The sequence below is a fragment of the Oxyura jamaicensis genome, chromosome 7 (genome assembly GCF_011077185.1).
Source record: "Oxyura jamaicensis isolate SHBP4307 breed ruddy duck chromosome 7, BPBGC_Ojam_1.0, whole genome shotgun sequence".
Taxonomy (NCBI): Eukaryota; Metazoa; Chordata; class Aves; order Anseriformes; family Anatidae; genus Oxyura; species Oxyura jamaicensis.
This window is the reverse complement of record NC_048899.1, coordinates 27464853-27489883: the sequence shown is the minus strand read 5'-3', so window position 1 is coordinate 27489883 and position 25031 is coordinate 27464853. Positions and strand designations below refer to the sequence as shown.

Genomic DNA, 25031 nt, shown 5'->3' with positions numbered 1-25031 from the left:
CCTTTTGTTAAATATGCTGTTTCTTATCAATTCCATCTACCATTCCAGACACACCAAGTGTGAAATTCGTATCTGTCTGAATTTGGTCATCATTAAACTCAACAGATTTGATCAGCAGAGTCATTATTTTCTCCATACAAGTTAAAAAACACAAGCACAAAAATTTCAAATAATGGAGATTTTTCCCACCTTTCCAGTAACTGCAGCTCTTGCAATCTGACCTTTCCTATAGAAAGCAATGGGATTGGCTTTCAGCTCCACCTCTCTAAGCGGTATGTCTGAAAAATTACTTTCAGTCCTTAAGCACCTAACATATTTCCAAAACATTCTCACTATTCACTTAACTACCTGAAGCATGTGAAATTTTTAGCAGTTCCATTTTCATTTTTCAGAACTGTACCAGATTTAAAAACAAACAAAACCAGAATCTATCCATGAGAAGCAAAGGAGAAATTATGAACTATGTCGAAAAATGTTGGTTGCTTATTTCTTCTCTACCCTTAAATAGAAAATCTGTGCTTTCTCTCAGATTTCAACTTCATAGTGATTCAGATCAGTATGTAAACAAAAATGTGTCTTTGGTAGATACAGACATTTCATCATAATATTGACTTACACCAAATGGTCAATACGCTGCATGAGGTGTACCATATATTCATTATGAACGTGCTGTGCTGTAATGGCTAAGAAGAAAAATTGTAAATGATCTACCTAAACAAAAATAGCTAGTATATTAAGGGGATGACATGTTCTGATGAATCAAATAATTTTTCCTTCTCTTTCATTTCCCTCTAAAATTTCAAAGCAATCAAATGTTGTTTATGCATAAAATTTAATCCTTTCACCAATCTGTAGTTTGATTGGATTTGCATACTCTATTTCCTACAAGTCAATGTGAAGAGAGCCTCATGTAATTGAAACTATTTCCCCTCCAGCTCTTCTATCTTTGCTGTAATATTTCCTATTAGTAGCTTTATTATGCCTAATATCTATAATGTTGGCAGATGAGAATTTTCACTTAATGTAACCTGTATTTATAAACCACTAGGATGAAAAAAGAACAAACACAAGAAAGAGGAAACAATAATTACCTGTCTTTGATGCCACACAGATCAATGTGTAAATCACTGAAATTCCCCAGGGCGCCTTGCTGAACTAAAATGAGGTCCTTGGGCTGGTTATCAATAAAGATGAGCCTCATACAGCCTTGAAAAGCAGTAATGGGATTTAAACATTGGGAAGCAGTGAAATTGTCAGGGCACCCTGTGGGAAAAAAGAAAAGAGGCAGAGAAGAATATTGGAATGTTCATCTGTTTCTGTTGGGATTTCCTGATGCAAAGGCTTGGATGCTCATTATTCCAAGTGTTTTTTGAGCTATGCAACTTTCTGTGCTATAAATCTTTCAGTAGGAAAAAAATAAAAAAGGGAAGAAATAAAGGAGACCCACCACTAGAGATATAAGAGTATGAGATTTTTGCATGTGCTAAGCAAAATCAAAATTCATTTTTTGCATGTTCTTTAAACTTCACAGTTAATAGCAATTGACTCCCATAAGAAAAGCTGTGCAAATTATAAAATCATTATGGGTTAAATTCTGCTGCTGAGGCGAGGCACAGAGTAAAATTACGAAATCGTAGGGACAGCAAGCAAGAAAATCATTTGTGTCTGAACCTCCTTGGTATTTGGCCAGTTCTGAGATCCAAAGCCTCCTGCACATCCTCACTTAGTGCTGTATCCAGAGAGTTCATCAGGATCAGAGCCTCACTGCGGTAAGCACAATGCAGAAGTATGTCAGAGCTAAAATACACAGTTGATGACACTCTCTTTATCTACATTAATGCTTACACTCCAAAAAGCAGGAGGTAGTATTTTTCAAGATTATTCTTTCCACTTTCAGAATTGAGCTAAACCTACATTCATTTCAATGAAAGCACAGTACCTAAATACCTTTGTAGATCTGAGCCGTGTGTCAATTATGTTCTGAAGTCTAAAATCACTGAGCCTGATCAGGACAGCGATATCTACAGGAATTTTAATGCAACTGGCAGTGCTCTGTCCTTTTAACCAGAAAAAAACACTCGTGCCTAGTACAGATACGTGGCTTTTGCATGTTTTGCTAGCTAGATGTAGCTACCCCTCAGCTAGTCCACCTTAACAGCTATGTTAGTTTGCAATGCAACTCAATAGGTGGTCAAAAATAAGTTATTACAGCATTTGCTATTAGCTGCAAAGTACACTTGGGAGATCTCACTGGCCATCATCTGAGAATTTCCGTCATGAAAACCCGTCCCATGTCTATCTGAAACAACTTACCTCCAAAATAATAGCTGTTCCCTGAGTAGATCCTTGAGACAGTGGTTGCATGGTTGGCAGTGGCAGCATTGTTATCCAGTGTCAGGGTAATGCGATGCCTTCTGGCATTGATGTTAACTGAATGCCAAAGACCATCATGGAGATTGGTACCTAGAAAAGAAAAAAAAAAAAAAAAAAAAAGGCCCACAGGGTGAAAAAAGAAGTGCAGGAGACAATTACATTCTTCAAATCTTTGCTTCCAACCTGTGATCACAAACAGGCAGCAGAACCCAATATGGGCAAAAACAGTACCTGAAAAGAACTCATTGCCTCTGAAAGTAAACTGGCATAGAAGGAAAGGTCCAAGAAAGGGAAAGTTTTTAGGAGTATTTAAGTAGATCATCTGCACATTTTGATCCAAGCTGCTTGTTATACTGCAGGCACTCAAGCAGGTTCGCTGTGCCCTTTACCTTTTTGGTAGTACACTATTAACATTGTGGGGGGTGGGTATTTATGACTACTTTGAGTCTGTTGGGAAATGCTTTTTAGCTCCAAGGACTGTGCAGAGATCTTTGCTGTGCTTCTAGGACTAAATGCATACCCGAGATTGCAGAGTTAGATTCAGTAAAATGGTCATAACTTCTCTCAGTCTCCTTATAAAAGCTGACAATACCTTTCAGTAGGATTTCTGCCCTTAAAACCCTTCAGCACTAAGTTAGCATGCACTCTTATTGATGGATGTACCAATATATTTTGGATTTTGACATGGGTTTTCTGAGATCTGGGATTGTTGCTCTGTCCAGGAACCTATAAAGGGATGTGGGATATTATAGTACTGAGTAGCCTCTTTCTCTGTTATACATTTATGCAAAGTAATAGGGAAATAACACCTCAGTTTTCATATTCTGAAAATCAATGTTGCATCTTGGGGCTCTTGAAATAGCACCACAAGGATACAAAGAAACTCCACATCCTCTATTTTGACAACCATGAAAAGCAGTGAGCAAATCTCTGAGCTCTCACGCAGTGGTGCAGATCAAAAGTAAACCAATCACACTTTGACATACACTACCATCAAGCTGCAGTCTCTGAGACCAGGCTCAGAAAACTAGCATTTATTTCCATCTCTAATGGGCTATTTTTTGTTAATGTAGCTTTCAGAAGAAACAAACTAGTACTTAGTGACACAAAGAGGTGTGAGAACGGTTCAAAACAAAATTAAAAAAAAATGTGGGTGTTATGTGCATGAAAAACCATTTTGTTACAAATTTGAAAATGAGTCTATTTCCAGAGTAATGGCTGTTAATGCATGCACAATTTCCATAGAATAAGATGCCGGTTTCCCAGAAAGAAAAAAAAAAAAAAAAAAAAGGATGAGTTTTCAGCTAGAACTCAGCTAGAAGTCCATTATGAAGTGAAATATAGTGTTGAAGTTTGAAAAGATGTCAAGAAAAAATAGGTCACATTTGGGTCAAAAACAGGTCCATTCTTGAGCAAGCATGACTTTATTGTGAATATCGACATCTGCAAGACGTGGCACTTGCAACTTTTGCGCATTTTCCATGTTTAAGTAGGCAGTTTAGCAATGTTTTGGATAGCACCAAAGGCTGGGCTCAGGATTATGATTTCAGAACTACATAAAAACAAGTACACCCAAACAAATGTTGGCATCGTCGCAGATTTGTCAATCTAATTAGGACTGCAATAAAGGCTGGAAATTCAGTTTTTAGCATTTGGTTGCAGCAAACTGAAGCTGTAACTATCCACATGAATAAGGACAGACGCACGGCTGCCTCATTTTCTATCACAAAAGGGAATGAAATACACATACGGAGCAGCTCTGCTTTGACAACTCTGTCAGATTTTCTCTCTATTTCTTTTAACAGACACATCCGCACTCTTCTAGTCTGCACCAGGAATATTTTAATATTACATATTTTTAAACAGATGTTCCTTTTAGAAAATACTGTTATTATTCAGACCTCTGAGTTCCATCAAGTCTATTATCCATCCATGTTTGGAAACTGTATTCAGCCTACATGGAAATGAATTTCCCAGACTCCCACCCAGCATGGCTGCATAGCAGTATGAGATGTGCACGGCCCTGGGCTAGAATACTTCTGCTCAGGAAACCAGCATGGCATATATAGGTCACACTGAGATGACAGCTGGGCCACCCTGGTCCTAGCTCTGCTGTTCAGCTTGAAACTGTTTCCTTGTCTCTTGGAGACGAAGCACAGCTGGCCTGTTTGTTTACAAGCAATTGCCCCTGAATCAGACAGGCAACCACATTTCACCCAGTTGCATCCCTACAGCTGAACAAAGCAGCTTTGAAATTGGCTTAGGATGCCAGTGAGGGAGTTTGAGGAGAGGAAGCCCATGGTCAGTTTCTCTTCTGAGTGTATTGTAAAAGGAGAGTGTAAAGCAATAGCCAGGTTAAGAAAATCAGCTCTGAGGCTGTGTTAACATGTACTAGGGAAAGGCATAGCTGCCAAGCTGGCTCCCAGCTGACTTCAGCACAATGTGAGGACAAGAAGCATGAAGGTCTTCGTGTGACCTGACGGAAGAAAATTTAGAAGGACTTTGAAAACACAGAGACTGAGATAACTGCAGAGTAGAATTAGTCTGAAGATCTTAGGATATCAACTTTACATGTTCAGATCTTCCTCAAACTGCACAAAGTGGTGGTACTACTGGAAAGTGAGAAAAAATTTGTAAACAGAAAAGAAGATTTGGTGCTTCCTTACTTTGCTATCCTTTCTTCCAGTGGCATTGAGCCTTTGTATTTTCAAGAGAGATGGGTGAAAGAAAACAAAAATAAAGTACCTTCACTAATTTCCATGGGGTTTTCTGTTACTTTCTGAATAAGTAGTGTCAATCTCCCACTGTGGAGGTAAACCAAGAGAGATCCTGAGTTTTCAGACAATTCGGTGGACAGGAGTAAGCCATCTTTATTCCATGTTCGAAACTGAAAACTGACTGACAAGCCATCAATTTGAGGGGTGCCAGGCAGTAGCAAATAGCTTCTACTTGAGCTGACAAAGGTGATGGGAACAATTTGTGGTTCTGAGCAGGAAAAGGTCACATTCCCCTGAAAATAATAAAAAGCAAACATTATTAACATATTTTTTTCAGACATCCAAAAAAAAAAAAAAAAAGCTCACTGGGTTTCTACTGGTGCTAGGTACTAGGAAACAGGTATTTTTATTCAGACACAAACCTTTGGAACTCATTAGGAAATGTGTTTGTTCAATCAGGGAAAACATACATGACTTCAAATTTGTATGTTCACCCCAAGCAGAAAATAAGTAAATAAACAAACAAACAAGCCACTTTCAAATCTCAGTTCTTAGAAGGTATGAGATATGCTCCAAATGTTCTGTATCAAGTTCATGTCTGTATTTGCTGCAGGTCAGTGACAGACCATCTCCACATGGCTGCCTCTGCTCTGTTTCCCAGTACTTGCAATTCAAACTCAAGTTTAGCTTTATGTCATTTGGATCTATGCTGATGTCAGGAACTGACACCAAAACACTACTAGTAAGTTCTCTTGAGCCTTCATGTGCTGCAGGACGTGACACAAAGGTCCCACACAATGACTGTACTGATGGAATTACATAGCTGTGAATGAGAAAAGCTGCAAATTAGGAAAAAGAAAATAAAAAAGGAACTAGACTAAATTTATTTTAAATTTAATCCAAAATGCAGCTGTTAACAGTGGTTTTTTTTTGCCCACTTACACCAATGCTATAAAACTTAAAAATAAAGTCTCCCTCATTTACTTGAATGTATCGTATGGGACCAAACATGAAGCACGTTTCCGCGGTATATTTCAAATATTCAATATACAGCTTGCAGTAGTAGTACTACTAGCCACATTTTCTTTTACCCAGGGTGACACAGCCCCATGCTATTCCAAATAACAAGAGTCAACTTACTAATAATAACAAAAATATTTTGAAAAATGATTATTCTGAAAAGATTCATAAGAAAAACAAAATCATAAGAAAATTCAAGCTAAAAGTCTCTCAGATCCAGTACTTACTTATAAGTGGGATAAAACGATACTTGTGAGATCTACTGGCTGATGGTAGGTCTCATGATTTCCATGGGGAATTTTGAGGAATTATTAAAACATTTGACACACAGCAAGAGCAGTGAAATCCAGCATTATTTCAACACCAAACTTAAATGGTCTTTAACTTAATCAGTCATCCAACCCCGAAACCAATGATGCTATTTGCTGAGAAGAGCACCACATTTTCTCACAGCAGTCAGCAAAATCTGCACCAGCATGTATCCCTGTAGTTTATAAATGAACCAACTCCAGTGTTTTGTTCAGCCATTGTAGATTACCCAACTCGGTCATTCATGCCATCTAGTAAAATCTTAACAATATATAAAGCCAGAATACATTCAAGGAGCTGTGTCTTTCAAGGCCACTCCAGGAAAGTGTTGCAGTCAGCTTGCTTTGAACTAGTCTACTTTATAAAATATCAACTGGAATCTGATTAAAAAAAAAAAAAAAAAAAAAAAAAAAAAGAGTAAAAGGCTTTCTCCATGGTACCACTTGATATCAGAGCTGGTATCTCTCTCTAACAGGATAATTATAATCAACAGCACTTGATGGATGTGTAGGAAGTTGCACAGTGCTTGGGGAATTCCTTACTGAAATCTAAAACAGCTGATGGAACTGGTTCCCTATTGCTTTCAAATGTCTTTCTACCCTTTATTTTAAAATGGAAAATAAATAAAGTGCCAGAAAGAGACTGAATTTATCACTGCATGAAACAGCCCTTGACAGATATATATCTATATCAATCTATGTATTCCCTGCCTTGTTAGGTGAAGAATGCTACATAGCAGATTTAGCAATGGCAAAAGGTATCCATGGGTATATCATGTTACAATGAGTTTTGAGATATAATCCAAAGCTTATTCAAACTTATCTGAACATTAGTCACGTGGGAAGTAAAATGGAAATTAGCTCTCAACCTTTTAAAACTTTCTACTACCTGCTGGATATTGTCTGCAGAAGAGATTTTTTTGTTGTTGTTATTGTTGTTGCTGTATTTGTACCTCCATTTTCAATCAAATTCAAAGCAGATAGACAAATTACACAAAGCAGTCAACTGAAGTGATATAAGCAAATATATGTAACTTTCTCTAGAGCTTTTTAAAGGTTTACAAATTCAAAATGCGATGACAAATCTTGGTAATCTTAGGCATTTATAGTGATTTAAGTATCTCCACACAAAGCAGTAAAGACATTTATAGATCTTATAAATACATAACAGTGGAGCTTGGAGGAAATAACGTTATCTGAGTCTGCACTCAAGTATCTAATTTGCTTCAGTGGCAGTGGGAGGCTGTAACAAAAAATGCAAGACTGTAGAGGGAAGGATTTGCAACATTCAAACAGGATTTTTGTCTCAAAGCTCTTTGCAGATTTTGTATACTAACAGAACAAACTATAACTAGACTGACTTAATGGTGCCGAAGAAGGTGAATGCTGAGATTAAAAAAAAAAAAAAAAAAAAAGTGTTTGCAATGCACAATAACCTTTCAGATAACCTTAAAATAAGGTAGTAGAGACATTGTGTAGTCAATATCACTTTAGCTGTTTGCAGTAACGTCATTGGTTTTAAACCAAGTTATCCCTGATGCACGTGCATGGGCCCAAATGTAGGGCCAAGTTTCCACCTCTTTTTGATATAAGGTTCTTAACATATGCAACTAGTCCTAAACCCTTTCAAAAACTCAGCAACACTCTTTAGTCATTTGCACTAGCAAATGACTCAATGACTAGGTTATTCATGGCACCTGGGATCCATACAGAAAGAGTGTACTGGGACATGAGCTGCAAGCAAGAGCATGGAGTGACCCCATTGTCTCTGTTGGGACATACAGGCAGGACCTATGCACCCCCCTGCCATGTTCAGATAGCAGAGACTTTATGCACTATAGCCTCTCTGTTGAGTACAAAGAGACAGTGCAGTTGTGATCCCACCTGCCACAAGAACAAGCAGGTGAGAAAGCTTAAAGGCTTTGCTGCAATATTCTGTGTACAGTTGCAGCCTGCTAAGAATGGTGCCAGGCCTGCCAGGTCTCTAGGGTTGCTTGAGGGGGGTTCTGGGCCCAGACACCCTCAGGCTCTGTGCATGGAGGCACCAGCCGTAGGTGACCAGTGTCATGAGAGTTGGGCAGTGCCAGCTGGGTGTACAGCCGGTTCAGGCAGAAGGAAGCCATGTAGAACAGGCCCCTGGGGAGCACTAGCAGCCAGGAGCGGCACAGCAGTTTGCACACAAGAAGGGCAGAGCACTCTGCCAATAGGCCGGCAGCCATCTTCTCCATTCACCAGCAGCTTAGGACACCATTCTGAGGGTCCCCTCAGCCAGCTCAAAAACAAGAAAGAATATCCTGAGGTGGAAGGGACTCACAAGGATCATTAAGTCCAGCTCCTGGCTCCACACAAGACCACCCCCAAAATCAAACCATATGTCTGAGAGCGTTGCCCAAACACTTCTTGAACTCTGGCAGGCTTGGTGCTATGACCACTCCCCTGGGGAGCCTGTTCTAGTGCCCTACCACGACCTAGCTGGTCTTAAAAGGTCCCTTCCAACTGAACCCATTCTATGATTCTAACTTTCTAGAAAGATTATTTTGAAAATCCTAGCAGATTATTTTGAAAAAAAAAAAATCATTCACCAAAGTGGGATAGGTTCCTATGAGAAAAACTATTAAATTTGCCTTGGATGGTATTCTCAAATTATTGCAGCAGGCATAGTCAGAAAAGTAAGCAGTTCCCTCTAAACCTGCATCCGATCAGGAGCATTTCCTTTAATAGGAAGCAGTTCTGGAACTCTCCAGGGTACATGCAAGATTTCTGGCACACACTCGATTTTATAATTGAACCCCATTTAACTGAAAAGTAAATGTTCACTGGCTAGGAAATGGGATAAGAAGATTCTAACCCCCAGGGAAAAGAAAGACGATAAGCTCTACTCAGCTGCTGGGAACTCCAGCTATCATGTGGCATTTGAGAATTCCATTGAGTCCAACATCTCCAGACTGATTAATGACTCCTCTAATAAGCAGTGAAATCTTTCCAAAAGAGTTGTTACTATTCTTACACAAGAAACCTTCTGAACCTATAAATGAAATGGAGATATTCACAATTTGTTCAATGGCTGCCATGACACTAAAGACTGGGCTTTTAAGACAAGAGTGCAATCATCCCAGATTTCTGCTGGACCTGTACAGTTGCAGAGGTTGTTCTTGTCTCAGCAAGCTGTGGAATGAACAGGAAACAGCATGTTACAGCAGTTTAAGGAAGAGTCAGAACCTCTCCTACTAAAAAGAGAATGAAAAATACAGTTGCTAAGTGATGAAGATAAAAGTGGATTACAAAGATGACCCTCTGAGCCATAAGCCTGATCTGAAACTGACTGGAGCCTATCTAGTGACTTCTGTAAGATTTCAATAAAACTTGTATAATCTTAATGAACCATTCCAGCCTTTTCTAGCCTTTCTTCATTTAGTATTATGTACTGTTGAATGAATACAAAAGACTGCTAGAACACAACCAGGGCAATTGGCCACAAGTTTCTTATACATCCACCTTGCTCTGATGGAGTACTAATCAAAAGTAATATGTGCTTGGGAAATTTTTCAAACTGACAGCTGAACTGAAATCCTCAACATTTAGCCTACCAAAGGATACAGGCCAAGATCACAGCTTGAACAGGAAGAACAATAAATGAGTATTTCTGAGCTCTCATTCTACCCGCAGGTTAGAGCATCAAATGGGCACTTACCTTCCTCATTAATCATTCTGTGGATACTATCCAATAAAAAGGTTATCTTGTTTTCTGCAGAGGGTTAGAAAGGAATATTTCATATGACAGGTAAGGGAACTAAAAACCCAGCCCTGGCCGAGATACAAATGAGGATAAACTGGCAAGAATATCTCCAGGTTGGAAATTGAAGGTCTACTGGCTGCAAAGAGAGTGAGGTTGCAGATGGATTTGTAAAGAGAGTAATAGAAGAAAAAGGTGATCACAGATGCAGATTTAAAAGGGTAAGATGAAAGACTGTCATTCAACTATGGGTAACTGGATTTCAAGAATGGGGGATGTGCTTTCAAATCCTGTCTTTAAATTAACTACCTCAGGCAGAACAGACATATTGAGATTTATATTGGTTTCAAAAGCTTTTCAAGTCAAAACTCTGCTAAGCACTGAATGAAAAGCAAATCAAAGTGAGATACCAGCTCTAGCCTACTCACATGCCACTGCAAACTGTTTTCAAATGTGATCTGGTAGCACCAAGATGCATGTTGTTACTTGAGTTAGGATCTGTTCTCTGAATGACCAAGTAGTTCATCCCAACAGAGGGGCTCAGACTTTCAGAGAAGTTCCTATACTGATGTGGGTTTCTCTTTCTGTGCTCTAAATTTCACTATGGAAACATGAAAGCTTTCCTGACCCAAGTTTAACTGAAATTAACACCTCCTTGTATCAATCACTCTTATGATAGAGAATTCCCATCTTCATTCAGCCTAGGTATCATATATGTCAATAAAATGATACTAGTTTATCCTACCAACTTTTAGTTATTTAGAGAAGGTTCCTATGTGGAAAAAAAATACAATTTAACAAAAAATTGAAATACTGTGACTGTGACAGAATCAAGGATGAGATGCATGACTAGACATTTCTGGATATTCTTTATCTTAGACTCTTCAGTTGACTAGGTCACGAACAGCAATGGAACAAAGGATCTGACCATCTTTATGCCTGTAGTAACTGTACATTAATGTTTCATTATATGGTAGAATAGCTAAGTGTTGCTGGCAAAAGATGGGAGCAAATATAGAGCTAATTTGGAAAAAACATACATCATTTTAGCTAGAAAGAGACAGGAAAAGGAGGAAAAGTGTATAGAAGGAAAAGCAAACAAAATATAGATCACTTAATATTCTCTCTCCTTTGAGCAGGAATGAAGCCAGCCTTTCAAATTCACCTTGCCAGAAGTGACTAAGATAGATGTCTTAAATTAAACTGGCAAAATTAGCACAATTCAAGCACATTTTTTTGTTCCAGTTCAGGGTAAGCTGATCTACATCTTATTAGGTTTTATTACCTGGTACAAAACACAGAAGCAAGGAGATTTTTTTTATTAGTATTATTATTATTAAAACAGAGCCCCATCTATGTCAAAATAGAAAAATGCATAGAAAGCAATTCTGATCAGCTTTTATTATTGTTATTGTTGCTAGCTTTCTTTATTAGATTTTCGTCTTTTAAACTCCAGGCATTTGTGTATCATAGCAGAACACCAGTCTCAATGGTCGGTATGAATTGCCTGTACTCCAGGGCCCTGACCAATGGGCATCAGCTTGCCCATTTCTCTTTTTCCAGGCAGCCAAATACCAGGCAGTTCCCTGGGCCTTACCAATTGGAATAAGACCTTAAAAAAGCTGACATTTAAAGCTTTGTCTTTGCAATAAATTACATTACCACCACCACTTTCTTTATCACCTGCTAACTCCTATGACAATAATTAGCCATCTCTCTTGCTTTCCTACAGGGACTAACTGCCTTATCCCTCCTTGAAACATCCTCCTCTGCTCAGCAGGAACTAACCACCCTATTCACTCAATTTGACTATCTAGATAATGTAATAAATTAAACTCTGAAGAATTGTTTCTAACCTGTAATTTGCTGAAGGCTGATACTTTCAAAAGGCCTTGATTGTTCAAAATTTTGTCATTTTTTTTATGCATATGTCAACTAGTGTTAAAAAAATATGGTATCTCTCCCTGAAAGACTCGTTTCTCTTGTGGTCATCACAACTATCAAAATCCTAACACAAAGAAACCTTTTTATCAATAAAAGGAGAGTTTATTATTGCAGCCAGATGATGGATTAAATATTTACAGACTAAAAAGTCTTTAGAATTGTAGACAAAGCCAAGTGAAATCAATAGGAAAACTGTCATTTAAATAGAATTTATTTCAAGGCCTTGATTGAGGTGACACACTTAATTTCTTTCAAAGCAATCTTGTTACACCATTCAGAAACAATAAAATGAGACCTTAAAATGAATGCTATTTATACAGACTTTCTTGCTGTTCTATACTGCTGGTATAATGTGAAGGAGACTCATCTGAAGACCCAGAGAGCAGGTACGAAGATAAAAGAAAGCATAAAAAGATATTTTTTACAGGAACCAAATATTTCTGGAATCTGAATTCATCCACCTTGTCAAAAGAACAGCAAATTCAGTTGTTCTTTTTTTTTAACGTGCATGTGACATACACACTTTCATCAAATAATTGGATTTTTTTTTTTTTTTAATAAATTCAACTTAGACTTATAGGAAGTTGTGAAAAAGGTCAGCAAACAGTTTCATTTTTTTCTTTATGTTTCCTATAGTCTAGTAGCAGATGAAAAACTAAAAGACAAAAAAAAAAAAAAAAAAAAAAAAAAAAAAAAGTCTTATGTATCTAATTCCTGGTTCTCTAAAACCTAGTAGAAGCCTTCCTGAATTACCAGCCTGATATTCACAGATATATCAACACAACAGCACCTTGGTCGAAGAAGACGTGTGTAGACAAGCAAACTCTTCTCAAGATGAAGGTATCTCAAATCAGCTTAATAAAATAGCATGTTTGGATTCTCTATAAAGGGAATGACTTATTAGTTTACATTCTTCTGTCACTAGGTATCTTTCTTTGCTCTTTGATGCTGGCAATTGGTTATTTCCCTGAGGCACCACAGTGATGCATTTGCATGTCATCACATCCCTTGCCATGCTGAATTGTCAGTCCCAGATTCAACATGGCAGGCTGACGTAGAAATTCAAGCATATCTGAGGGCTGACAACTGCTGCTTTTCAAATATCCTGCACTTCTCTCAAGTCAGTGTAGGGTTTAGTCTGCTAAATAAAAATATAGCTCCAATTCATATTAAGTGAAGGTAATGGAAGAAAAAATGGGATAGCGTTTTCCTCAATTTCAGTGAATATGTAGGGTGGAGCATTGAGAAGATCAAATCTGCAATTTTTCATGACCTCTTCATTTCTTTCCTTCAGCTAGACAACTTCTTATTTTGACTTCAAAAATCACTGAGACAGGAAAAGACTTAAAGCCTGGTCACAGATCTTCACATTAGACCAGTTTCTAAAGGTACAATCCGAATAGAGATGTAGGTAGACACTGGTGGCCAGAGGGCTCTGACAGAGTATCCTGGATTTAGGACAGAGAGGAAAATAGTTACAGCTCCTTAACTTCACCCACTCTCAGTTGTAAGATCTGTATGAACCTGGGAATTCCCTCCAGCCCTCTGTCAAGTGGTACCAGACACTGCTGCGAGCATCATCTTAAAATAAATTCTGTACCCTCACCTAACAGCAGGTGTACTGGGAAAGACCTACGGTCCATGTTGCCTTTACCAATGCCTATAGATAGTTGTTTGAAGAAGAGTACAAGAACAGCAAACACATACCCTATACTTCCTGCTAGTAGTCTCTGAGCCTTCAATTATTTTCCACTAAACTAATCCCTCAGCCAGAAACAGTTTCCACGTATTTAGTGTTGGAATTCCCTAATGGACTGCTCTTGCTATACCTTGTCCAGTCTCCTGCTGAATCTACATCTACCCTTAACATGCACAAAATCCTTCAACAGGGACTTCATCATCTCAGATATTAACAGCTCAAATATCCTTCTGTGAAGAACTATCTTTAATTTCTTGTAAATGTGGCACCTTCTACCATATTTTCCTGCCCCTAACTACTGGCCCAGGAAGAACGAGTGAAAGCTGTACAATTCCTCAAGATGGGCAGTCTGTGCTTCTTTTTTGGTGAGAACCTACACGCAGCTAGGCTAGTAATAGGAAAGGTCTTGAAATTTTATTTTAAAGCTTTTGCAGAGGCTTCCCAAGGGTGTTACCCTAGGACCACAACATTGGTAATTACAGAAATTTAACTTCTAAAAACCTCTTGCAATTAAAACCAGTAACCACTTAGAGAGCAAATGAAATGTCTCCTGCTATTTTGCTACACAAGGAACTAGGGAAGGGGAAAAAACAAACAAAACAAAACCAAACCCTACAACATGCCATCAGGGATAGAAGAAACCCAGGGGGAATACAGACAGCCTGGACAAATAGGGCCATAGAGGAGTTAAACATCAGGCAATACAAGAAGGAAATTCTGAAGGCAAATTCCAGTTCAAAAGAGACAGTCTGCCTCATTATCTTGAGATGTTTTCTCAAGGGGATTTATTGCAAGTCTGACAACTGCAAATGAGTTATAGAAAAGAACAGGCAGAATGATAATCACGTCCACCACCCATGAGTATGACACAGAGCAGTACTCTGTCATTGACAACCTGTAGTTTCTTCCTCTGACTTTAAATGCAGCTGATGTGGGACCATTATTTATATGGGTGAAGAACTTCTTCATAAGAGAAAATGTACACCTCTAAAACTGATTTATCATTCTCTTAATTCTGTGAAAGATGTCAACAGTAAAACAAAAAAAATATGGTGGGTATGATAACCCATAAGTCTGGCTCATTGACTGTGTCAATGTTCCTAAATGGACAAAGAATGAAACAGATTCAATGTTGAAGGCTGCTTCCATTTTGAAGGCAAAATATGTCCCTGAGCATTAATCTGAAATTGGTCAGTTGTCCTCAAATACCTTTTCTTAGAGACAAAGATATTATGGGGACTAACCATGCAGAACCCTCTTTGGTGATCTCCAGCTTGAGGGGAGGAAGCATAAGTACACAACAGGTTGTGAGAAGAAGTAGCCCTTGATGTATTTAATTCAACTTCGGTGCTGTTCCTTTCATTGCATTTCCACTCCAGACAACCTTAGGAACTACAGAGACACAAGGCAGAGAAGCTTGTAGCTCCCTGGGGATATGGATTGTTGCTTGAAAACCTCAATGAACTTGGAGTAAAAGCATTTAGTGCAGAGGAAATCTAGTAGACAAAAGACTACATTTAGCAAGAACAAATTATTTTAATTGAGTAAGTAAATTGCTAAGGGGTCGAGAAGAGCAGGAGGATGGGAGAGGGATATCAATCTGTGATGGCTGGAAGTACCTGAAAATTGCCAGAAGAGATAAATGATTATGATGGAAAGAATATTGGAAGACACCAGATTTGCAGGAGCTGTTTGCTATAGAAGGATGTTCAGACAAGATCATGAGACATTTGTGGCAACCTTTTTATGTATTGTGTGTAAACAAAGTGTCACAGACACAGCACATAACAGCTCACAGACCTTGCAAAATGCAGTGGAGCAGCCAGCATTTTAAAACTTTTTCTTTAAAATCATCACTTCTGTGAGAGAGATAGAAGGATGGGGGCACTTCCCCTTTAAATTGACCAAAGAAGCAAGATTCCTTCAATCTAGAATTGGCTGAACTAAGTATTGTGATAAAAGGGTTTCATTGCTAAGGGATATGTTACACCCAGACGGTACCCAACAGAGAAAAAGCACATTACTAAATTTTCCTTTTCCCCTTTAGGAAGGCCTTCACATTACCAAACTGGCAAAACAAACAGCTAATGACCTAAGAAAATGGCCAGGCCTTTTTCCTCTCATTAAAAACTAAGCTGAGAGGAAGAGCAATTTAACACAGTACCTAAGATTTGTACCTTAGAGTCCTGAGTCAGAACAATCAAACTTGTGGTTATTAAAGCAGTCTCTTAGTCCCAAGCCAGGGGAGCATCCTGGAGCAGAGTCTTAACTGCCAACAACACTAAACAGGACCTCTCACCTATCAGCTTTCTGTTTTCCATTTCTTTGTGCATTCAGTTTAGTCCCAGACAGGGACAATAGGAAAGATAAGGACTTCTCTTGGACTTCAGGCTTTCTTTGTTGCAGCTTCAGTCTGTTCTATGAAAATGCCAAGGAAGCCAGAAGCAGTTTTGCCTCCTTGTTCTCCAGAGACACAGTATTAGCCAAAAGGCTTAATATCAAAACGTGGTGTGGGAGTGAGGCACAAGCTGAACAAACAGTTGAATTATTTAAAATTTGTGAACACTGCATGGGAGTATATTATTCTCCTTCCTTATGAAATAAAATGTAGTTTATTTTGCTCATGATATATTTAAACATATTTGTAATTTTAGACACTATTAACTATGAAGTTGTACACTTTATGTTAGCAGGCTGGATAAGACTGTAATTCCTTTTGCTTCAACCCCACTCTCCCCCATGTAGAGACACTAGAACCAGGTCAATGGTTTTCAGAACTGCCAAGAACACACTGAACATAAGGGGCAGTACAAAGGAAAATACTTTTGTTAGTAAGAAAAACATTTATTTGTCTCTATAATACCAAATCACACAGAAAAATAAAATGTTTCTACTACTATACTCAGCAATAGTGATGGGGAATGGCTGAAAAAGTACGATTTTATCTGAGAATCAGAAAAAAATCTCTATGACTTCTATCATGCCATCAGAAAGACACATCTTCATGTTGAAAAAGGAAATAAAAAGTTTATCCAAATTCTCATATACTTGGAAAGTCAGAGAAATATATTAATTTATACATGTATCTTTGAATAAGTCCCACCATAGCAGCCAGTGCTGGGTGGTGCTAGCCTCAGCAATACAATTTTAACAAGCTAATCATACCCATAGCTACCTAAGTCTGAATTCTGTTCATTCAGTATAGCCAGCAGCACCAACAACAGGGAAGTAAAGAAGGAAAACAGACATCATTGTCTCTTACCACAGTATAGATCTGAGGTTTGCGCCTTTTTGCCAGGTCAATTATATTGACTCCATTGTAATAAAGGTTCTCAATGCACCCATGGAAATTTTTCCTCTGAAAAGTTCCTGGTTTCCCTGGGACAGGAATGCCTCCGAAGCTGAGCTTTTGGAAAGAACAAGAACTGCATTTAGGTACCAGCCCAAAAGCAAGACAGCAGAACCCCCCTCCATACAGCCAGCTGGGATGTTATCTCAGGGAAACTGAACACCAACAACATCATCTCTGAGCACAGAGCAGGGCCCAGACTTCCCAGCATGGGAGTTACAGACAGTGTAGTATTGCAGCTGTTGGAGAAATGCTGCTGCAGACAGCTTTGCAATTTGGAAATGGCTTTTATGTGACATGACACGCCACTTCATCAACCTGCTATAAGCAGTCCCCCACCAGGAACACCCAAATTTTCAAGCAGTCTCCAACCTGTGGTTCCTCTGACCTGGAGGCTGTCACCAAGCAGGAAACACCGAGCAATGGGGGGAATAAATTCCTTCTGCCCACAGAGCACCGGGTGTACAACTGGAGTAACCCCTTTCCGCTCACCATGTATCTGAACAGTTCTGCTTTCCGCCAGTGGAGGGTAGTAGCACACACACGTACTATCCCATTAGCTTCTTGCAAATATTTTGCCTTAAATTTCACTGTGATTTGGGCTTTATAAGACTTACACACAGTATTTGGGAATGAACAGTGTAATGGAAAAGTACTGCAGTTTACACAATTGAACAAAACCTATGCTGTGCTGTTATCTAAGTACTAAAATACATTAGTGTTGTGCAGATTACAATTCATCGCTTAAGTAGAGGGCTAAAATTTCCAGAGGACAAAGAGTCTAAGGAAGTAGAGTTCTCCAAATCCTTGGAACACAATTACTTTAGAATCCTAAGGACAATAGAAAAGACTGAACACCACAAAAACAAAGCTTATGATAAGCCATTTTTCCTTTTCCAGATTAGACAGCCCATATCTAATCAGCTTCACTGGTCTTTTTTGCAAAGTTTTGCCAGTGGCACCTCTGCTTTTTTGTTTGCTTCCATTTTTTTCCATTACAGCCAGCAGCATCACAAACGCTATAATGTAGGCTAAGATCCTGCAGCCACCGCACTCCTCAGTGCTACCAGTGTGCTTGGAGCTGTGCTGCAATCCTGCTGCATCCATCGCAGCACGGGCACACAGCACTGTGTGGCACCGCAGGCATACTGATGGCTGCTGGAACACGGTCAGCCGTACTCCTCTGTTACTACTCCTAATGGCTCAGCTCATTATTACAAAAGTAAAGGGAAATTTGGGGGTAATTTTTCCTCCCATTCCACCTAGCAGCTAGGATAAATAAGCAAATTAAACCTCCCTGGATAACATTGACAACACTTCTTTGAAAACAAGTCCATAATGAACTTGTGCCTCGGTTGTATTAATTGATCATTTCACAGAAATAAAGAGTGAACAGACTGCTATCTTACATCACTTGCAGGTTTGTTATTGGCATGAGGGCTTTTGGGTAGCGATGTTTTTTTGTTGTTGTTTTTTGTTTGTTTGTTTGTTTTTCTTTTGGTTTTGGTTTTTGTCTTGTGTTTTTGTTGTTGTTTTTCAAGTGAGAATCATTAGTTTTTCCTTAAAGCACCAGACTTTCCTTCTTTCATGTTCTATTCTTTAAGTCTCCTGCTCAGGGACTCTGCACTGGGTTTCAAAACCAGAAGAAAAATCAATATTCATTATACCACTGCATTATTAAAAAAACTGTTTGCTTGGTGATTGGTAATAATTTTAATTACAAAACTAATGGTTTTATTACCCTCAGTAAGGCCTTTAATCCCCAAAGTGTGCTGAGATAAACTTTCACTTGAATGTATTGCTGTAATGTTCAATTGAAAGATCATTTCAGTGCAAATGCAAAGAAAACATGCCACAGAGGTCAGTGCTGACATGCTGATTTACACCAGCTGAAGATCTTCACCATGCTCCCTATTTTGGAACATCTGGAAAATGTTCTGCAAATTACCTTAGAGCCTGAGTTATCCCTAGCTGGCATCAACCCTGCAGCAGGAAACAAGGAATTTTATGACTCTGGAATTAGGAAAGTTGATGACTCGTGTTTGGTTTTCCCCACCTCCATCTTAAAAGCAGATATAGCAGTCTGTAGCTGTTCCAGAATCTCACTGCCCAAATGGTTAGGAACTTTCTCCTACTTCCTCTATTAAATGTGCTCATGATTTGGTACAGAAGAATTTTTAACAGGTGGACAGACTCCATTTTCAGCACTTTGAGAAAAGTAAGGAAGGGAAATTTAGCTGGAACAGGAGAGGAGCAGAGAGCAGGCACCTGCCACTGCCAAGCCATCAACATTTGTTGCTAAGGTGCACTGGGAATTGGTCTTTCAAGAGAAATGAATGCAAAGTGCAGAGAGGAAACTTTTGATCTCAGAGCAATGAACCATGCTAATTCAACCCATCCAAACAAGGTGATGGCTCTGACTGTGCAAGCATAACCCTGTGCCCTATGGGCTAGCAAGACTTGGTAGACAAGTGTGTGGGGATAAAAATTAACATGAGTAATTTGCAAGTAGGTGTGTATAGGTAGGAGGAACAGGTAAGATGAAGAACTGTTTTGCGTATATATATGATGATAATGGTGGGGATTTATGTTTGTTTTAGTGTTTTTTTTTTGTTTGTTTTGGGGTATTTTTCACTACAAGCCACAAGAACTGAATTGCTGGAGTGATACAAACTGCACTTTTTTTTTTTTTTTTTTTTTTTTTTTTTTTTTTACTTTGGCCTCATTGTAGGGGAGCACACCAGCACTGGGTTTGCTGGGCAGGTAAGATATTTCTTCTGCTCAGTCCTTCCTTGGCTGTGCAGCTCTGGCTCCCTAGAGCCAGATACCTAGCATCACATCCCCAGACGTGAACGGATCTGGGTCACAGCCAGATATTTTGACTGCTCTGCTCAGGGTCTTCCACTCCTGCAGGGAAGGGGATAGTCTCTACCCACTCTTCTCCATGCAGAACCATCTGAGCAAGGTGGCGTCCGGATAGGTACAACTCAGAGCTGGGATCTCCATGTCAATCTGATGCAGCAATAGTGTCCAATGATCCCATTAAAATTATCCTGGAGATGATGCGAGCACTTATTCCTGTATATGAGAGTGTTCCCTGAAGATGTGGCCAGAACAAAGGCTTCCACCAAGGCTATACTTTTTTGATTAAGTTTATTTAAAGTCTGACATACTTTGAAATATAAGCGTAATCCAGTGCATATTTGTCCAGAAGCTAGCCACTTCCTGAGACTATATTGTGTAGAGTTGCACTGAGGTAGTCTATGATTGTTAAAGGGAACTTTATGGAAAGGAAATATTAAATAAAGAAAAGATCTCTGGTGGAAAGAAACAGCTTTTAAGAAACAGCTGTTATTTTCCATCACATTCATTTTACACCAGTTCAGTCTCATCTCCCAGGTATAACCAAAAGGCTTCACACACCTCATAATCGATATCCAAGTGATCTGAATCCCCCTTCGTTCGGAAATGCTGAGTGTGCTTGTCCACCGTGAAGTTCACTTGCTTGTTGAAACGCTCTATGAGAACCGAGTGCCAATGCTGGTCATCCAGGAGGCTGCCCAGGGTGACGGATGTGTGGCTGTTAGTGGAGTGCAGGTTGGAGTCTCCTGGAGGGACAGAGACAAGGCATAAGATGTCAGAATTATCTCCAGGCCCTTAAATCAAGAGTTAGAGCTCATGAGGAGAGAGGAGCAATGCTACTATATGCAAACTGGAGCCCTGCCCAGAAACAGACCCTTCATAAATCTTCCCTTAGATTCTTTGGCCCTCTCATTTATATCTGCATGTATACACACTTTTCTTTCCCTGGTGTTTTAAGAGCTCCCTTTGAGTTGCACCAAAGTCTGCTGTCTACTCACACCAACAAACTACTCCTGACATTTCAGTTGCAACTATGTGTTTTTTATATTTTAGCAAGAAAATTACACCTTTTTCAGAGAAAAATTTGCAGAGAAAAAAAAAAAAAAAGAAAAAAAAAAAAAGAACCACAGTCAGTGAAACAACATGATTGCAAATGTTTCATTCAGTTCTAAGAGACCCTTAAACCTGTTCTAGATCTCTCCAAGTTTAGATTAAGAATCATAAAAATATTTAGGGCCTATCCCTGGTGATTTCAAGCACCCTTCTGTTTTCCAGCTGGCTGCATGTCTGAACATTTCAGAAACTCATTTAAAGGGAATGTGTCTTTTATTTTATTATTTTAATTTTGTATTAATATCCCAGAAGAATGGAAAGAAAACATGCTCCAAAACTGTCAGGCAAGATGCAAGCACATTCAGGAACACATGTCAAAATACTTGCCCCTGACATATGAATGGACATGGAGGATATGAAATAGCCAAACTCTGTAAATTTGAGGCTATTGTTGAAAGAAAATAACTCTTATCTGAGAGTATGCATTCGCACAGCCTCTTCCCTGGAAGAAGTTAACATAATATTTTTAACTATACCATATTCTCATCCTAGCATTAAACATTTGGAAGAGGAGGACAAATCAATGGAGTGAAAGGATTCCATATTCAGAGGTTCAGCATGCAGTTATTTGATCCAAGTAACATTCAAATATCTAATTAGAAAAATGTTACTTTATTTTTATCATTTGATGAACAAGCTAAATTAAAAGAAAGAAAATAAGAGTTGGAGACTAAACAATTACTGAGCTTACGTAAGAATGAAATCCCAGAGAGCTGTGGAAAATTGTTACTAACATTTAAAACAAAGAAATTAAGCACAAGGAGAAAAAATGCAGAAGAAATTATCTTGAATTCTATCTTAATGTCTCCAGTTTGCTGCCACGAGTTTATGACTACTAGACAAGCTTACTGAAGTGTTCTGGAATTGGAGAATAGGGCTTCAGGGGGAACTTAACAATATGTCTAAATAACTGAAGAGAAAATGCAAAGAAGATAGAACCAGGTTCCTTTCAGTGGTGTCCAGTGCCAGGACAAGAGGCAATGGGCACAAACTGGAACATGGGAGGTAGCCCACCAGGCAGCACTTCTGTGCTGTGCTAGTGGCTGAGCATTGGCACAGGCTGCCCAGAGAGGTGGTAGAATCTCCTCCTTGGAGATCTTCAGAAGTTGCCTGGACGTGGTGCTGAGCACCCTCCTCTGGGCAACCCTGCTGGAGCAGGGGTTCAAACCAGATAGCTTCCAAAGGTCCCCTCTCACCTCAACCATTATATGATTCTGAGAGTTGCTAGTCTAAGATCTGCCCCCATATATTACTTGATGTTACATTCCCTCACCTCCTTGCCCCCACCCCCATGGTTAACAAAAGAAAAGGTTTTTTTTTTAGCTTTCCACTTAGATGGTCTACAGGGGGCTTTCACACCAAGTTAAACACCCAAATACAGTAAACACAGGTCCTGCCCTGACTTAAGTGCCAGCAATGCTGGCATGGAAACTTCTGCCCAACTCAGACCTCTCACATATGAGAAATGTGAGTCAGCATGAACTGCTGAGGCAATACCATGGCTCTCCCACAGCTGAAGCTAACGAAGATTCTGCGGTAGGCTTGGAGACAGGGAATGATCACTCCTACTACAGTAACTCCTGTACATCAAAGTGCTTTAGTGCATTCACCAAGAAAAAACAAGCACCCTTCTACAGAGAGAAAGTAAGCCAGCCTTTCTTCTCCTGCAATCCAACGTGATCACATGCTCAAGGCCTTGCAGATATTGACAGTTCTCAATTACAGCCATCTCCAGCAACAAAGCAATATCAGTGTGCACAATGTTTTGATCGGAGTGTTTTCATTTAATTTCTGCATTCTCTGCCAAGTTCTAATCATAGAATGGAAAAAATGAGACATGGCAAAAATAAACCTTTAGAGCCCCAAGCCATACTTCCTGGGAATTATGTTCTTAAAAATAACAACAATAAAATAGCAATAAAAAAAAAAAGTGAAAGAAGCAGAACTTTTTAAAATAAATAATAGCACTGCTTCAATGCATCATCAAACAAAGACCAAAAGCAATCATTAAGTGAGCTCTACTGTGGCCATCTCTAGTTAAGAGAGCCTAGGTCTCTTCTTGGCTCATCTATCATGTGTCCTGCATGACATCAGTCAAGTCTACTCTCTTTTCTTTCCCCTCTCACCTTCTCTGACCAGTATTTAAATTCTGAGTTCCCTGAAGCACACAGCAGGTGTTGCTGGTCTGAGCTGAAATTACTAGATACTGCTTAATATAAATAATATATTCATAAAAGCAAATGAAAAAATCCTTGTTAGAGCAGTATGCGCACCAATAATCCTAACTGTTCTTACCCAGGTTGATGTGCAATGAGAGCTGTCCTTTCTGCATTTCTAAGGTAATGTAGTCTCCACGCTGTCCTTCTCCATGGAATAAGACTCCATCCCCCTGCATGCTCTTGAACTTCAAGGAAACCACATCTTTGAATGTGCTCATAAGCTTCTGATTGAACCTGTAGAGGAGGGAACTTCTGCCGTCGAAGTCTGCAATATCTGACTCTGGGAGAAAGAAGATGGCAAAATGAAGAGGGATAGCATCAGGAGAGGGGACATAACATCTCAGAATCTTTTAAATTATTCATTAGAAAAGTGTATATCTACAGGATGTACCTGGCACCTGTGTGACCCTGGAGTCATATTACATTTCATCCATTTCCAATCCTCGCTGATCAGATTATAAGGAACTCTAGAATTAAAACAGAATTCCTCTGCACTTTTCCTCCTCATTCTCATGTAAGATTTGTTTTCTCACTTTACTTTTTAAAGCAGACCAGGTGCTTTCCATTGTATTCAGATCTCCAGAGCATCCCTTGTCATGTTTGTTGTTTGTCTTTTAAACACACACAGGATATTATTCATTACTTTGAACACTTCAGTTCTTACTCCACTCACTTTTTCTAGCTTCAGAAGTGTCTGTTGAGATATTTCTGCATGTTGGGCATGCCCACATCCACCTTTGCATCCAAATAGGCATCATCTTAGCCTCTAGGGTTGGCTGCTTGTTTGTGATGAGCATTTATCAACCATGTTTCTGCATGCAAATTGGCTAGGCTGGCAAGAATTTTCAAATACCAATTCAAAAAACTTTTGAAGGGATTTCTTTGGAACTGGGCATCTAACCTGATTATACACCTTTGAAAATCCTATTAGAAAGATATTTTCCACTTCAGCCAGCCTCCAAAACCTGTGATTGGGAAACAAGCTGTCAGTTCTTCAATTGCAATTAATATTTCCTGTGGCAGCAGCAAAATACAGTACTATCTTTACATAACAAAGTGGCATTTCAAGCAAAACAGATTTTAGTAAACTTTTTTTTTTTTTTTCTTTTTCTTTTCTTCCCTCTCCCCGCTCCTTTTTTTTTATTATTATTCCTTCACCCTCTTTACATTACGAGAACATTTCACGTAGCTTTAAATACCTTTAAATAATGCATCATAGTCAAATGTGACTGACATATATTAATTCAATTCTAAGTTTTATCCAAATGCAATTTGTTAAAAATCATGGATAAAGTATGTACTTGTAAATAATAAATCTGTCAACTGGTATTTCCTTTTCTTAAGAAAAATAATAAAAAATAAGAACATCAGAAAAAAAAAAAAAAACTCTGAACAAGCATTTAACTTTCTACGTAACTACTGGGATACATATATAAAGACAAAGAATATCTTTGCAGTGAAGAAGAAGAAAAAGAATTGGCTATCTTTGTTTGCAAACCACATACTTTAATGATAATCTAAAGCAGCTGTTTTTTTCATTTTCTTTTGAAAAGTATCTGAAAGGTCCATAAGCAAGAGAATCAAGACTTCCTGGTCAGCAACTGTATTATGATTAAAGCTAGTGTTTTAAGTCACTTAAGCTACCTTGAGAGTTCTTCCACCCTTTACCAGCTTTAATGGTAGTTTCACTTTTT

General features: G+C 38.8%; 1 protein-coding gene across 4 annotated transcripts in view; it reads right to left on the bottom strand.

The window, feature by feature from the left end:
- The window catches only part of CNTNAP5 (contactin associated protein family member 5), a 287334-nt gene that overhangs the window by 127168 nt on the left and 135135 nt on the right, over positions 1-25031 (bottom strand). For all 4 annotated transcript variants that reach the window (XM_035332452.1, XM_035332454.1, XM_035332451.1 and 1 more), the window contains 6 exons: positions 23414-23617; positions 20567-20751; positions 17057-17200; positions 5119-5383; positions 2314-2463; positions 1092-1263 (listed from right to left, as the gene is read on the bottom strand). In XM_035332452.1, the coding sequence (XP_035188343.1) occupies positions 1092-1263; positions 2314-2463; positions 5119-5383; positions 17057-17200; positions 20567-20751; positions 23414-23617 (1120 nt within the window). The remainder of the gene's footprint in view (positions 1-1091; positions 1264-2313; positions 2464-5118; positions 5384-17056; positions 17201-20566; positions 20752-23413; positions 23618-25031) is intronic.